The sequence below is a fragment of the Cyberlindnera jadinii genome, assembly GCF_001661405.1.
Source record: "Cyberlindnera jadinii NRRL Y-1542 unplaced genomic scaffold CYBJAscaffold_12, whole genome shotgun sequence".
Classification (NCBI taxonomy): domain Eukaryota; kingdom Fungi; phylum Ascomycota; class Saccharomycetes; order Phaffomycetales; family Wickerhamomycetaceae; genus Williopsis; species Williopsis jadinii.
The window spans coordinates 177,862-191,787 of record NW_017963663.1 but is presented as its reverse complement, the minus strand read 5'-3'; the positions used below and the strand labels follow the sequence as shown (position 1 = coordinate 191,787).

The 13,926-nt window shown below is 47.0% G+C and overlaps 11 protein-coding genes across 11 annotated transcripts in view; 6 read left to right on the top strand and 5 right to left on the bottom strand.

Moving 5' to 3' along the window:
• Positions 1-382, top strand: part of CYBJADRAFT_22986 (uncharacterized protein) — a 4,313-nt gene extending 3,931 nt beyond the window's left edge. Inside the window, exon 2 of the mRNA XM_020217589.1 lies at positions 1-382. This exon is cut by the window's left edge and continues 1 nt beyond it. Coding sequence (XP_020069178.1) covers positions 1-17 — 17 coding nt within the window. The 3' untranslated portion in view covers positions 18-382.
• CYBJADRAFT_174401 (uncharacterized protein) lies at positions 22-1,467 on the top strand (the record flags this gene model as incomplete). The annotated part of the gene is made up of 1 exon (XM_020216575.1): positions 22-1,467. One exon carries the CDS (start codon positions 22-24, stop codon positions 1,465-1,467), a length of 1,446 nt encoding a protein of 481 aa, XP_020069177.1.
• Positions 1,468-1,663: 196 nt separating this feature from the next.
• Positions 1,664-2,743, bottom strand: CYBJADRAFT_178220 (ornithine transporter of the mitochondrial inner membrane; the record flags this gene model as incomplete). The annotated part of the gene is made up of 1 exon (XM_020216918.1): positions 1,664-2,743. One exon carries the CDS (start codon positions 2,741-2,743, stop codon positions 1,664-1,666), a length of 1,080 nt encoding a protein of 359 aa, XP_020069176.1.
• Positions 2,744-3,052: 309 nt separating this feature from the next.
• Positions 3,053-3,872, bottom strand: SHR3 (Shr3p). Its single transcript, XM_020215518.1, has one exon. The coding sequence runs from the start codon at positions 3,741-3,743 to the stop codon at positions 3,108-3,110; it is 636 nt and encodes a 211-aa protein (XP_020069175.1). The 5' UTR covers positions 3,744-3,872; the 3' UTR covers positions 3,053-3,107.
• Positions 3,873-4,013: 141 nt separating this feature from the next.
• RPS3 (40S ribosomal protein uS3) lies at positions 4,014-4,771 on the bottom strand (the record flags this gene model as incomplete). The annotated part of the gene is made up of 1 exon (XM_020213414.1): positions 4,014-4,771. Exon 1 carries the CDS (start codon positions 4,746-4,748, stop codon positions 4,014-4,016), a length of 735 nt encoding a protein of 244 aa, XP_020069174.1. The 5' UTR covers positions 4,749-4,771.
• Positions 4,772-6,361: 1,590 nt separating this feature from the next.
• On the top strand, positions 6,362-6,910 carry CYBJADRAFT_168813 (uncharacterized protein). The gene has a single exon (XM_020215517.1). The coding sequence runs from the start codon at positions 6,559-6,561 to the stop codon at positions 6,889-6,891; it is 333 nt and encodes a 110-aa protein (XP_020069173.1). The 5' UTR covers positions 6,362-6,558; the 3' UTR covers positions 6,892-6,910.
• Positions 6,911-7,493: 583 nt separating this feature from the next.
• On the top strand, positions 7,494-8,561 carry RHO5 (Rho family GTPase RHO5; the record flags this gene model as incomplete). Its single annotated transcript, XM_020216917.1, has 5 exons — positions 7,494-7,528; positions 7,803-7,885; positions 7,944-7,969; positions 7,992-8,363; positions 8,529-8,561. The coding sequence occupies 5 exons, from the start codon at positions 7,494-7,496 to the stop codon at positions 8,559-8,561; spliced, it is 549 nt and encodes a 182-aa protein (XP_020069172.1).
• A 203-nt stretch (positions 8,562-8,764) lies between these two features.
• Positions 8,765-9,418, bottom strand: NOP6 (Nop6p; the record flags this gene model as incomplete). The annotated part of the gene is made up of 1 exon (XM_020212899.1): positions 8,765-9,418. One exon carries the CDS (start codon positions 9,416-9,418, stop codon positions 8,765-8,767), a length of 654 nt encoding a protein of 217 aa, XP_020069171.1.
• A 167-nt stretch (positions 9,419-9,585) lies between these two features.
• On the top strand, positions 9,586-10,105 carry CYBJADRAFT_168811 (SNUT3/LISCH7 family protein; the record flags this gene model as incomplete). Its single annotated transcript, XM_020215516.1, has 1 exon — positions 9,586-10,105. The coding sequence occupies one exon, from the start codon at positions 9,586-9,588 to the stop codon at positions 10,003-10,005; it is 420 nt and encodes a 139-aa protein (XP_020069170.1). The 3' UTR covers positions 10,006-10,105.
• Positions 9,988-11,559, bottom strand: IPI3 (chromatin-binding/pre-rRNA-processing protein IPI3). The gene has a single exon (XM_020215515.1). It carries the CDS (start codon positions 11,506-11,508, stop codon positions 10,045-10,047), a length of 1,464 nt encoding a protein of 487 aa, XP_020069169.1. The 5' UTR covers positions 11,509-11,559; the 3' UTR covers positions 9,988-10,044.
• Positions 11,560-11,718: 159 nt separating this feature from the next.
• PBR1 (putative oxidoreductase) lies at positions 11,719-13,131 on the top strand (the record flags this gene model as incomplete). Its single annotated transcript, XM_020212901.1, has 1 exon — positions 11,719-13,131. One exon carries the CDS (start codon positions 11,719-11,721, stop codon positions 13,129-13,131), a length of 1,413 nt encoding a protein of 470 aa, XP_020069168.1.
• Positions 13,132-13,926: the final 795 nt, after the last annotated feature.

The following is a 13,926-nucleotide window of genomic DNA, read 5'->3' as shown; positions in this document are numbered from 1 at the left end:
GTTGTTGCAAGTGTTGAAAGCATGGAAGACAAATTCGAACAGTCCATCAATAACACTGCGACTGAAATGTTCGAAACTGCTCTTGGTGAACAAGGTGAAAGCATTGCCGAACATGTTGATGAAGCCGTGAAAGAAATCATTAAAGATACAAAAGAGGTTATAGATGATTCTATAGGAAGTGATATGCTTGCAGAATCCACTATCCAGGAGATTGAAATACCACAGAAGCCGTCTCTTAAGGATGCCGTTCTCAAATTTGTCAAACCAACAGTGGATCCATTCAGTGATACCACTACCAATACCACTTCTGGAAGCAGCACCAATTCGACCCCCTTGAAGAATTCCAAGACAATAGCTCATGTGCCAATCCAACCTTCAGGCTTGAGACAGACTTTCAGTGCTGGCCAACTTGATAGTTCCAATACTGGTGAAGAGTCCACAAGCGTACTGAGTGAGTCCACAAGCGTTCAACAAGCAGGTGATGTCACCAGCTATGATTACAACAATGAGGGTGAAAATACATTGGATTATCCTATCTCTGATGAAGCTTCTGATAATCAAACCCTGGACAACAATCAACATCAACATGTGACTGATGAGGAGGAACAGACGCCAAAGAAACGTATGAGAGAAGAAGACCCTGTTGCAAAGGAAACAAAAACTCCATACAAAAGAACAAAAAACTCTGAAACAGGCGATTCATCAGGATCTAAACTAGGACAAGTACCTGATTTCAAGGATCATATTATTATAAAAACTAGAACTGGACGCATTCTTGATGCCCATACTAGTGAGGAGATCACCGAAGCTAAAATGATTGACGAACGAGAGGAACGCATTATCGAAGATATCGCTCATGGTGAACTAAAGGCTTCAAGCGTTGTTAGTGATATTGCTGAGGTTGCTGACTACGTTGAGAACCATAACTCTCCTCAGCACAGCCATCATGTGGAGCGTAAATATGATGATGTCCCGGTAGGGACAAATGCTCTAGAGGAGAAGCAAAATGTTCTTACAGGAGCTGGAGACGCTGTTCCAAGATCTTTTGACAATGATTCTACGGAAGATGAAAGCTCACTCTCTAACCTTGACCCAAGAGTTGAGGATACTTCGGTTTCTCATGATGAGCAAACAACTCTTGAAACGAATGATGGTTTTGCTGACATCACTGATACTCACTCTGTTGCTGCTGATGACAAAGATGCAACAACCTCTCTCGATGTTGATGATATTCTGAAAGTTGATGTTGGCACTCGTCCACGTACGAGGCACAGCATTAAACTTGCTGCTGGACTTGAACCCCAAGTTACATCAACTACCTCCACCAGAGGTGGTGGTCGTGGACGTGCGTCTTCAAGAGGTCATACAGCAGCCAGAGCACGAGGCTCAACAAGAGCAGCAACCGTTAGAGGCCGTATTACTAAGCCGAAAAGCAAACGGGGTACTCGTCGGAGTAAGACAGGATGATTGTTTCACTAATACCCCCTTATGGCACTTGATGTACCCACCTAGTACACTTGATGCATACGACAAGCAAAAACCTCCCTTGTATAATTACCCTTATGATGGTGACGATTCACTTTATATGCAATGAAATAAAAAATGGTTATTATATATGATTATCATGAGCATTATTGGTATAGTGGTTTCCGAATATTTCTTGCTAAGTTATGTGTTTCATGAAGTATTCGAATGCAGTAAAGAACACTGTACTCGTGATTACCGATCTCATAACACTCACACTCAAACCTCTATACATCGAACGGTTTGGAAGCCTTAGAGATCTCATCATGATTGGTTTAGGCTGTTTCAGTGCCAAACCTCTGATTATATTTGATACTATATCCTTCTGAGTCAGTGATTTCACGGTATCGATAGGGAACACCAGTATCCATGAGAAGACACCAGATAGAGCACCTGATATTGTAATTGAAATGGCACCCATTGGGATATTTGTTCCAGCAATTGTCCCTTGTGGAGTACTGAATCCTTCTAGTAGAATCTTTGCGGTTTCATAAACTGAAAAGTACAATGCTGAGCCTAGAGAATCTCTCATGAGGTGAAACCGGTAACCAGAGTACAAACCTAGGATTCCCTCGTGACGACGAATCTGCTTGACGACTTGCCATGTGGTATTTGGCATACGACGAGGGCTCAGGTTCAGGTCTGCTTGCATCAAGACGTAAATCTGCTGAAACAGCTTCGTGAATTCAAAAGGCGACGCAAATGCCGAGCAGGCACATCCTGACATTGCACCAGCCAGGAACGATACCGGTGCATTATTCACAGCCAGGATCATTGCCTTCAGCTTCTTTGAAGAGTCATCGGGCACCGTAATCGGTTTCAGCGTGTGTAGTTGCAACAATGCAGCATATGGCTTAACGGTGGTGTACACCGTGACTCCAATGGCCTTTGTAAAAGATGTTGAGAGGAGAGGTGCCGTGAGACCACGGAATAGACCTCGTACACCTTCATCTCTCACTGTTTTTGTGAAGCAGTGCAAGATTCCATCAAATCTATACGTTTGCATTCTTGTCTTTATAGAGTCCAACGGGTATCCCACAATGGTTGACAACAGAGAGGCGGAATATGACAGCACGCCCGCCCTCCATGGCATCAAGAACTGTGGAAGTATATGAATCGCATTCGAGGTGTCCAGTTCACCAGTGATCGCAGTTAGAACAGTCTTTTGCTGTTGCTGCTGCTGACCGTGATGCTTGATCGGTTCCTGTTGATCAGTCATGGCCGAGAGAATGGATGACTCAGCTCTCGAGAACGCTTTTGATATGTACAGCGAAGGGGTTGTTTCCGAAGAAAGTAGCGAGCAGAGGAGGCAAGTTCAGGAGGGTATGAACCAATTGGAGTGTTCAGCGGACAGAACTGTTTGCAGTGTGAAGAACCGTAGCGATTGTTGATTGGAATCTCGAGACATAATTTCCGGCATCATCGATGATGCTTTGAGATCGCCGAGTTTCAGCCGATGAGCTCTTTTCATTCCAGGATTATATTATTATAATTATTTATATTATTATAATTATTTATATTATATTATGGATTACATTATGAATTATATCATAAATGGCCTTATGTTACACTACACGCAATACTTAGTTCTTCTTTGACGTTGACTTCACAGTGGTCTTCTTGGCCTTCACACCGGTGGACTTGGCCGTCTCCTGGATCTTCTCCTCCTCTGCCTTGGCCTCCTCTGCCAACTCCTTGTTGAAGATCTCCAGTCTCTGCTGATAATCCACCTGGGCCCAGTACAAACCCAACTGAAGCACAACAATGAAGCCCAAGAGGAACACGATAAGAGTCTCCGTGGCAGCAATCACGTTGATACCGGTGTTCTGGTCAACATCGCCCCATTCTCCATGCACTGCGCTCTGAGCACCGATCTTCAAGTTTGTCAAATACGTGCACACAGCAATCACGTACAGCACCAAGGAGCCGTATTCAAAGTACTTTATCTCGTCATCAGGCTTGTAGATCTTGATCAACATACCGACGAAACCAATCCCGACGAAGAAGTGGAGGATATGGAGGGCCACGGTAGGAATCTCGGCCCATGTCTGATAGTGTCTCAGAGAGTTGTCAAAATCAGCCTGAGTAGCTCCTGGGGAGTAAAGCGTCTTGAAATCATACGGCAAATTACCGAGGATAACTCCCATGAAGAAGAAACTACCTGCAATTGTTAGAGCAGTTCCCAAGGGAACGAGGTCTTTGTATCTGATGGCAGCCATTTTGTTCTGTACTGTGCTAGTGAGGGCGAAGTAACAGGTGGAAGGAGAAATTCAGTCCCCTTTTTTTATAACGTCGATGCAGACGTTTTTTCTTGCCTTGATGTGTGGCATTTCCCACTCTCATTGGACAAGCAGGCACACGGCCCTTTTGCTTATCTGTGAATACAAAATGCTACAAAGAATGAAGTTTTCTAGAAGTAAAACAAAAAACCCACCGTTTGATAAAAGATTCCCAAAGATTATATTAATGAAAAGAAAGTACTAAATCTCTTAAGCATCAACTGGGGCAGCTTGAGTCTCAGCAGGAGCGATCTCGACTGGTTGAGCAATGTAAGACTTGACAGTTGGCTCTGGAACAACGTCGTCCTCCTTTGGCTCGATAACCTTAACGTAGTCTGGAAGAGACTTTGGACCGACACGAGAAGAAGCTGGGTCTCTCATGATCTTGACCTTAACACCGAGAACACCTTGTCTCAACAAGACGTGTCTGGTAGCAACGTCAATGAAGTCGTTGACTGGTTGACCAGAGTGGATCAAGAAACCGTCTTGGAACTTCATGGCCTTGGCACGAGCAGCTCTCAACTTACCAGAGATAACAACCTCGACACCCTTAGCACCGGACTCCATGACGTATCTGACGACACCGTAGGCGGCTCTTCTGATGGCCAAACCGTTCAAAAGCTTGAACTTCAAGGACTCAGCTTGAGCAACAGCGGACAAACCACGGTCTTGAACACGCTCGGCGTACAAAACAATGGAACCTGGAGCGAATCTGAATCTCTTTTGGACAAGGGAGGTCAACTCGAAGATTCTTCTACCGTTCTCACCCAAGACAGCGTTGGTTTGGGTGGCTCTGACGATAACCTCGGTCTTGGTTGGGGTGACTCTGACCTCACAACCAGCATAACCTTGTTCAGCAAGTTCTCTGGTGAAGAACTCGTTCAATTCGGCGTAGAAGACACCGTCAGCGACCAATTTTCTCTTCTTGGAGATGATGTTAACCATTTTGTATACTGTGTAGGGTGATGACCTTCTCTATAACTCGGGAGTTGGGGATGTGTTGAATAAGTTTTTGACGATTTTTCACTGTGCGAGGATGCGCTGGTGTGCGTCGCTCGAAAAGTTTTCTGGTGTACGGATGTATGGTAGGAGCACCTCCCAATAACATCCAAACACCTGTGACTGTGAATTTTGCGATCGTAACCTACATCCGGACACCACAGAGATGCTTGTAAGTGCCGCTAGCGCTGATCAACCATCACATCATGCCTCTGATTAACGTGCACATACAACATATGTAACTAAAAGGGTGTGCATTTCTGACCGTAGACCAAGCTTTTTGGCAGCTGTGTAGCTTGAATTGTAGGCCCAACCATCTAGTCCGTTGTTCTTGCTTTGGCGTACTTTCAATCCTACGCTTATGGCTACTGGAAACAATAGTTATAATTCCCCCCATACACGACACTACATATAGGCACATAGAAGGTTGCCATATGTTCCAGGGTTCATGCATGGCTCTTCTCCATGCCATGAAGTATTGTTGATGGTACAAAGACTACTGGAGGTGTTACTTGTGCTTGTGAGAGATAAATGGTGACCACAGTGGATCCTGCACTCTCGCTGTAACCCGTGTTTCAAGGGGTTGACTGCCATAGGCTAGAAGTGGAAGTGTAAACAAAAGCATGTTTGTTTGTTTTTTGTTGTTTTCGGCCACTTGATCCCACCAATTTCAAATGGAGCTCAAGCTTATAGATTGGGTAAGTCTAGAACAAGAGTGTACGAGGAGAGAAGGACAGACGTGATGGGATGTGTGAAACAAGCCTCTTCTGGACGTGCATTGGCTGTTACGAGAAGTGTCTCTGCTGGGCCAGTATGACCGTGGCTTACCAACAAGCACGCCTTGTATTTGTTTTGACCAGATTTCAAAGAAGTTCTAGCCCTGCGGAAAAGTAGGCTGACTCACCAAACTTTCAGTGAGGATGCAACCAAGCAAACAAACAGTGCTAGCTTTGCTTCTGATGTTTGACCTCCACGGTGCCTATTCATCATTAAGCACTTTCATGTGAGATTCATCGAAGGACTAGTCGACACAACATTTGTGGGAGAGGCCTTCCAGTAACTATTGTACACGTTTAATGACATACAGTAGTTCAATCTGGACAGGAGCCAAGAAGCTAAACTGATATACCTGGAAGTTCTACGTTACTGAGCAGCTCACACGGACTGCATGGTTGGTGAAGCAGCTGAGCGTCTTCCAGAGATGCCTCAAAACTCTGAATCACGCTGCCTGAGATTGGACTAAAAAAAATCAACCTAGAAAACAGACTTTTACGTGGTGGAGCCATTGGCTTCTGCATCCTCAGAACTTTATGGAACAGCGATTGTTAAAGGACAGCCTTGTTGCAATGCAGCAGGCTGCAGTAGTTCTTGATCGTTTTCCTCTTTGGGACTGCATCCCCATAGAAGTGGACAATGGAAATGCACGAAACTTCCCTATTGGGACAGAAGGCTTGTAGGATCTGGCCCATCTCATTGAGATCTGGTCACTTCTCTATGTGTGTTTCTACGTGCAACGACATGGACCTAAACCTGCTCTGTTGATGGTGTCGGTATAGAAGCATCAGGTTGCAAGTTTCAAGTTCCGCCGTTTTGTAAGTAGTACCCACTCCTGAATATTTAGGTCTCCCGTGGTTGCTCTGCACTATATAAACTTGGGCTTCTCTTCAGTTTTCTTTCTTGTGCAGTGTCTGTTAATCTTGCCTTTTCTTTTAGCTTTCTCAGTTCATCACCAACCAGATTCACTCACTGTTATACAATGCAATTCCAAATCCTTTCTCTTCTCTCCCTCGCTGCCTACGTCATCGCTGAAGACGTTACCGTTGTCGAGACCACCGACGTTGACACCCCAGTGTCCACTGTCACCTCTTTGACCACCGAGTGTGACGAGACCGTCACTGACTGTCCATACAGATCCCAGGAGACCACCGTCGCCGAGGAGGAGGCCACCACCGCTGTCGAGGAGACCAACTCTACCACCACTGAGGGTAACATCACTTACTCCCTCACCAGCTGGGAGGGTGCTGCTGCCGGCACTTACGCCAAGGCCGGTGTTGCTGTCGCTGCCGGTGTTGCTGCTCTCTTGTTGTAAGCCGCTGACTAAGGATTGCCTCAATTTTTTGAGTTTGACCTTTTGAGGGATTGCAATTTTGATATAATTTTCAGCATTCTATACCAATATAGGCACAATAGTTCACGCTATTCTGTGTGAATGTGCCTATTATTTTTAGTTCAATAACACACAACTACTACCGTTGTGTCTTTTTTTCCCATTATACCAACTGGATTTGTAGACTTGGACTTCTCTCTCCCCTTCCCACCGGCACTCATCCCTCAACAGATCAGACCCGTGGAAGTCTTTACACAGTGATGAACTGGGTTGGGCCAACACACCGAGGAGACAATGGGAATCTCGGCCATTTTGATCAGCCCATAATTTTTTCTCTCTCTTCCTCATTGTTGGTTTTCCCTTCGCGTATAAACCCTGGACAGGAATGCGGTACACGCACGCACAGAGACTCCACTGTGGTATTTGACGAGGTCCCCACGCAGTTACAGTGGAGCACAAAACATTCTCCTTGGAGACTTTTCAAACGGTGCGTAGCCTAAAAAGCAGGAAAAAAAAACACAAGACAAAATTCCACCGATCATATCAAACGATCAAACAGAGTCAATCGAAGTTTCCAGTAACTCATGAGATCGTTCAAAGTAGTTGTTGTTGGTGACGGGTAAGTTCTCAAGCCTCACCATCAAATCCACTGGCCTGTTTCCTCCTATTTCGGACGTGCGTGTGTGCGTCTGTGTGTTTCACTGATGTTGCTCTTGTTTGGTTTTGAAACTATCTCCACGGTGATGGAAGGCCATATCTCACCAGAGCTGATTTTGAGGGCATGCAACGAGACATAAACAACACCACGAAGAGGGCGGCGGCAGCCACGGGGAACAGGGCGGCTGGTATTTGCTTCACGATGTGCCAGAGTTACTAACTTGCCTTGTCGATAGAGCCGTCGGTAAGACGTGTCTGTTAATCTCGTACACGTCGAACTCGTTCCCTCAGGATTACATCCCTACGGTGTTTGATAACTGTAAGTACGGTGCCTATGTTCTGTTCTGTTCACCGGTGTGTGTGCGATATACTGACAGTTGCCATTAGATACAAAGAATACCCTGTACGAAGGTGCGCACTACAAGCTGGAGCTATGGGATACCGCTGGGCAGGAGGACTATGACCGTCTGAGACCGCTGAGTTACCCACAAACCGATATCTTCCTGGTGTGCTTCTCGATAGTGGAGCCGGCATCGTTCAAGAACGTGAAGAACAAGTGGATCCCAGAGATCCGCCACCACTCCTCAGATGAGATTCGCATCATCTTGGTGGGCACGAAGTCGGACTTGAAAGACGATCCTCACACCTTGGATCGACTGGAAGAGAGTGGTAATGAGCCAGTATCACAGGCTGAGGCCAAGAAGCTCGTCAAGGAATTGGGGCTCCAAGGATACGTCGAGTGTTCGGCTGCTACCCAGGCAGGCATTGAAGACGTGTTTGAGACTGCAATCAAGTCTGTACTCGATGCTGAAAGGGAGATCGTCAACGAACAATACACTGCTGGAGCTTCAACACCACAGGCCAAAGAGAGTAAGCCACAAGCTGCTGCTAGCAGTGCTGTGAAGAAGAACAGCCCACCTTCAAAGCAGCAACAGCAGGTTCAGGAACCTTCTCGTATAAAGAGAAGAAAGAAGATGAAATGTACTATTCTGTGATGCCTTTTCCCCTGTTGTGTGCTTGTAACGATATTCCACTCTACTTCTTCTTCTACTACTTCTTTGACACCACTTCCTTCCCAGATACATGAGAATATAGATCTGTTTGTCTACCCTTATGTTCGTTTATTACAGGGATTGTTCCTTTGTTTATGTCTAATAAAAATTCTTGTATTGTACAGAGTTGATCCAATGTATGGTGACTACTCACCCATCATCGCAGCTGCTCGCAATGGATGTACGTTACCCAAATCCTTTGGCGCGTCGCCCTCTTTGAGCTTCTTGTTTCTCTCTGCTCTTTCCTTCTTGGCCCTATCTCTTCTCTCGTCGTCCAGCTTGACGTTCTTCTCCTTGATCTTCTCTAGCCTGTTTTGAGAGTTACCACCACCACCAACGGTCAGCTCAACATTGATCTTTCTATTTCTCAGGTTACTGTGGTGTAGTCTCAGTGCAACATCCATTCTATGTTGAATATCACCGTGCTGACCGTCAAACTCCAGAAACGCAATACCCTTCTCAGTTCTGATCCTTATTCTATCAGGCTTGGAGGCACTGAAATGCGCCAGCAGTTCAGTCTGCGAAACGTCATAGGGTAAGTTACCCACAAACAGGAGGAATCTTGGACCGTTGGAGCCGTTTCCCTTACCTTTCTTGCCTCTTCTGGTCTTTCTCTTCTTCTTTGGCTCCTCGCCGGGTTCCCCAGTGCCTTTCTCAACCGTCGCACCTTCAGCTTGCTCATCTCTCTTTCTCTTCTTGCTATCCTCACCTTCAACCCCAACAGCCTTCCCCTTTGACTTGTTCTTGAAGTCAAGTGCCTTTCTTTGTTTCTTTGTGAGTTTCTCTGTAGATTCAGCCATTGTTCCACCACCAAAGTACTATGATTGCTATGCCTTCTGGTTGCTGTTGTAGCCTCTTATCCTTCGTGCTGTGTTCTTGCAATGTGCTCTCTGTGGTAGTAAAATTTTCTTTGTGTCAGCGAAATTTTCCGGGCCTGGAAGGGCGATGAGATGCGATGAGGGAGTGAATGAATGGCGACGACAGAGCAGCGCTAGAGCGAACAGAAGGAACAGAAAGGACAGCAATGGCGGCTGACAGAAGAGAGAGAAGTCCTTCGAGTGGCACGGGTAAGAAGGAAAACGACGGCGAGAAGGAGAGCTACAGAGAACGGGATGAGAAGCCGAGAGGAAGATCCCCAATAAGGCACACAGCAGATGTAAACAACGACGCGATGATGCTCCAGATGATGGGATTTGGATCATTTGAGTCTACAAAAGGCAGGAAGGTCGAAGGCACTGATCATAGTGGGGTAAAGAAGAAGAAGAAGGCCAAGTTCAGGCAGTACATGAATAGGGAAAAGGGGTTCAATAGGCCACTATCACCGGACAGGAGTAAACCAAAGAGAAAACCAGACAAAGGTACAAATGGTGGGAAACAAGCTATGTAAACGGTTGAATTGATGTTGATTATTATACATTAGGGGGGCTCATCCACGCAGTTTCGAGTTCTCCTCGTAAAGATCTTCGTACATGGCTCTGAGATCCTTATATGCGCTCTTCATCTTGAGAACCTCACTCTCCAGCTCTTTGATCCTAGAGTCCTTAGCACCATCAGAGTAGCTGACGATGACTTCGGAGTCCACGGTCGTGAGGTTTTGGAAGACAAGCGATTCCTTGCCGACTCTTTCCAGATACGAGTCGATATCAAACAGTTTGGTGTCTTCAGGTTCACTGATTTGGAAAAGCACGTCGTGCTCCTTGGACTCACCCGATGCAATGACTCTTTTGAGCTGCGGTACTGCTCTCGAGTTCTTCTCGACAGTCGAGTTGTCGAAGGTCTGATAGCTGTTCAGCACAGCCAGGTTCGTTATGGCTCCATGGACCTGCTTCAGCTCGTGGACAACTTGCTTCGACACCAAATCTACAACGACAACACGTCCCTTGGAATCACCACTGATCAGCTGTGAGCCGTCCAATGTCAACGCAAGCTGTGTTACTGAGCTCCCAGAGTGGTATGTGATGGTGTTTTTCAGCTCAGCGTCAGGCTGTAGAGTGATTGTCTTACCATAACCACCAATCGCTTCCAAGACGTTTGTAGCCCTGTTTGGTTCGTAGAGGTTGATAAGGCGAATGTTACCATCTTCCAATCCAACATAGAGGGCACGGTCAGCATCGTCAACGGCTATGGAGTCGATTTGTCCGTTGATGACAAACGTCGTGAGTAATTGGAAAGTTGCAAACGAGTAGACCCTGATGGTGGAATCTTTAGAAACGGTGTACAGCTTGCAATCTGCGTGGATGTTGTTGTTCAAAGCCAGCCCTGTAACTTCCAAAGTGTGGTCTGAGATGACATGGACCGGCTTGACGACAAAGTCCTCATCGTTCTTGTGCAATTGAACCAAATCTGCAATTCTCCAGACCAGCACACGGGCATCCTTACCGGCTGTAACCAGATGACAACCATCACTGGAAACCTTCATAACCGTGGGCATTTGGTAATGCGCCTCCTTAACATTCAGCAGCAGACCTGAGTTGAGTTCCCACACGTACAGTCTACCACTTATACCACCACCAATGAGTAAAAAGGGTAATCTGTACTTGGGGAGGTGGGTGTCATCCACCTCATCGCAATCTCCCTCTCGAAATGCATCGGGCTCCATGGTGTTTGGGCATAACACCAAACAGCACAACTGTTCAGGAACTGGGATTCTTTGATCTGGAGACTCCTTGCCCCAAGTGTATACGTTGATCAGTGCCTTCCCCTTAGCAGCTACAAATACCCTATCACCAGCTTTAGTGCCCGTGATAGCTGAGCCATTGGGATAGCACGAGGCCTGACGGAACGCCAACGTCTGTGCCTGTGAGTGCAGCGTTGTGGCAACAGCTAATGACAGCGTGCCTTGCTTATCATCAGCAACACCTTCACTTGAGTAAAAAACCACCTCTTCCATTGCCTCTTCCTGTCGTCTTTGCTTCAAACAAGCACACACAGAGCAGAGCTCATCGGAGGCTGCTGGGGAGCAGGCAGAAAAAAAAATTTCACTGTACGCTCTCCACCGCCAGACGGGGATTTTCTAGGCAGAGAGGAAATTTCACCAGGCTGGCGGCAGAGGCTCACCAAGTGTTCAGCTCAGACACTGTGGACAAAGCGGTTGGTGAAGATGCCCATAAACATCATCGAAGCACTGGTGACCGATGGTCCCGATGCGGTTCCCGGATCAAGGTTTGTGATGAAGTACGGGCCCACGGTGGCTGTGATTGGAGCGCTGAAATGGTACTTCCATGGTAAGACGAACACTTGGGAACGTGATTTACATGGCAAGGTCTATATGGTGACTGGGGGCACCAGCGGCGTTGGTGAGCGGGTTGTGGAGGAGCTGGCCCGGCGTGGGGCTCAGGTTATACTGCTTGTCAGAAGCACAGAGGATTACTGGACCACTGAGTTTGTGCAAGACCTTCGAGAACGGTATGAGAACTTCTTGATCTATGCCGAGGAGTGTGATCTGAGTGATCTCTACAGCATACGTAAGTTTGCTACGAAGTGGCTGGACAACGTGCCACCACGTCGTCTGGATGCTGTGGTTTGCTGTGCTGGTGAAAGCATGCCCTATGGTAAGGAACGTTGCAACTCTGCTGACGGCATAGAACTACACACTGCAGTGAACTACGTCGGCCATTACCACCTCTTGACGCTGCTGTCTCCAGGGTTGAGGGCCCAATTGCCCGACAGGGACGTTCGTGTGGTGCTGACGACGTGTATGTCACAGGCCATGGGGAAGATTGACGTTGATGATCCTCTCTTCTTGAAACAGAGATATACAAAGAATTCGCCGTGGAAAGTGTTTGGCACATCAAAGCTACAGTTGAGTATGTTTGCCAAAGAGTTCCAAAGGAGACTCCAGGCGATCCCTCGAAAGGATGGGTATCCGTGTAACGTTAGGGTCAACGTTGTCAACCCAGGGTTGATGAGATCACCTAGTACGAAGCGTGTATTGAGTTTTGGCTCTCTGATTGGTTTACTGCTGTACCTGGTATTTTGGCCTATTCTATGGATCTTCTTGAAGAGCACAAGACAAGGTGCACAGTCCTACTTCTATGCGCTCATGTGTCCTGATCTCATCGACGCAGACGGTGGTAAGTTCATTGCCAATTGTGAGCTGTACGAACCGGCAAGACCAGAGCTGAAGGACGAGGAGTTACAGAAGAAGCTGTACGACAACACGGAGGCTGCAATTGCCAAAGTTGAGAAGGAGAGCGCAATACAGCGTAAACGTGAGGAAGCCAAAGAGAAGAAGAAGGAGATGAACAGAGAAAAGAAGCAAAATGGTAAGGCTACAACCACCAAGAAGGATGCAAAGAAGGCTGCAAAATCTGTCAGCTCCAGTGATAAGCGCACAGGTGTACCTGAAATTCCCTACAACACCGATAACAAAGTTGGTATCAGTGAATCCTCGAGGGAACAGCTATTCCCGGATGAGCATATTGATCCCCAGACGGAGCCAACTGTTGCGGTCTCAACCTCTTCAGCTAAACCCACGGGGAAAGCTACACGCAAAGGCAAGCGAAAGACGTGATGCCGTCGTTTGCGAGTGTTACGCCATTGTTTGCTAACCAGGACTGTAGTGGTAGGTATATAGCAGATCAACACACCAGCTTCTACGCATACAAAGTCCACCAACACCCACCCACAGAGCTATATATATATATAAAGAGAAGTAGAGAGACAGCCATCGAGTCCCGAGTCCCGAGTCCCGCGTTGGCGCTCCTGATTAGGTAATATCGGCACCTATGCTCAAGGAGGACAAAACACCCAGACACCGCCTTTTATCACTGCAGCAGCTGCGAGTTTATCGGCCAATCACATCGTTTTGCACCGAATCGCGCCGCCAAATGTCCAATGCGTGCGGTGTACTCTAAGATGGCAGATAGTCCCAGATTGGCGGGTTCTTCACATGAGTTTGATAAACCGGTTGTCTGTCTGATTTGTCTTGTTTGTCTTTTATTCTTATTTTTTTCTCCTTGTCCTTGTCCTTGTCCCATTAGCGACAAGCTGTGTGCATTTTGCGTCTTTGATACCCACGCTTCACTAAGAGTTGTCGATACTGATTCTCCTTCCACCAGCACGAGCCATCTTGACGAGACGCGCACCAACAGCAAACGCCGTCATCCATGTCTTCACTAACAAAGCTCTTACAACAGAAGCAGCCGAACGACGCCAAAGCGTCGAGCCGAAAGTCGAATCTTTCCGTGTCGCTGGCCGAGGAGGACTCTGAGCTCACCAATGCAGTGTCCATAGAAGGAGTCTCCATCACACAGACCCACGATGAGGTCATCAGTCCCGTGGACTACTACGCGACCGAGACGTCCGC

What these genes read in the sequence shown, in the direction of transcription:
- SHR3 (XM_020215518.1), bottom strand. Translation starts at nt 3,743, where the DNA reads ATGGCTGCCATCAGATACAAAGACCTCGTTCCCTTGGGAACTGCTCTA.
- CYBJADRAFT_168813 (XM_020215517.1), top strand. Translation starts at nt 6,559, where the DNA reads ATGCAATTCCAAATCCTTTCTCTTCTCTCCCTCGCTGCCTACGTCATC.
- IPI3 (XM_020215515.1), bottom strand. Translation starts at nt 11,508, where the DNA reads ATGGAAGAGGTGGTTTTTTACTCAAGTGAAGGTGTTGCTGATGATAAG.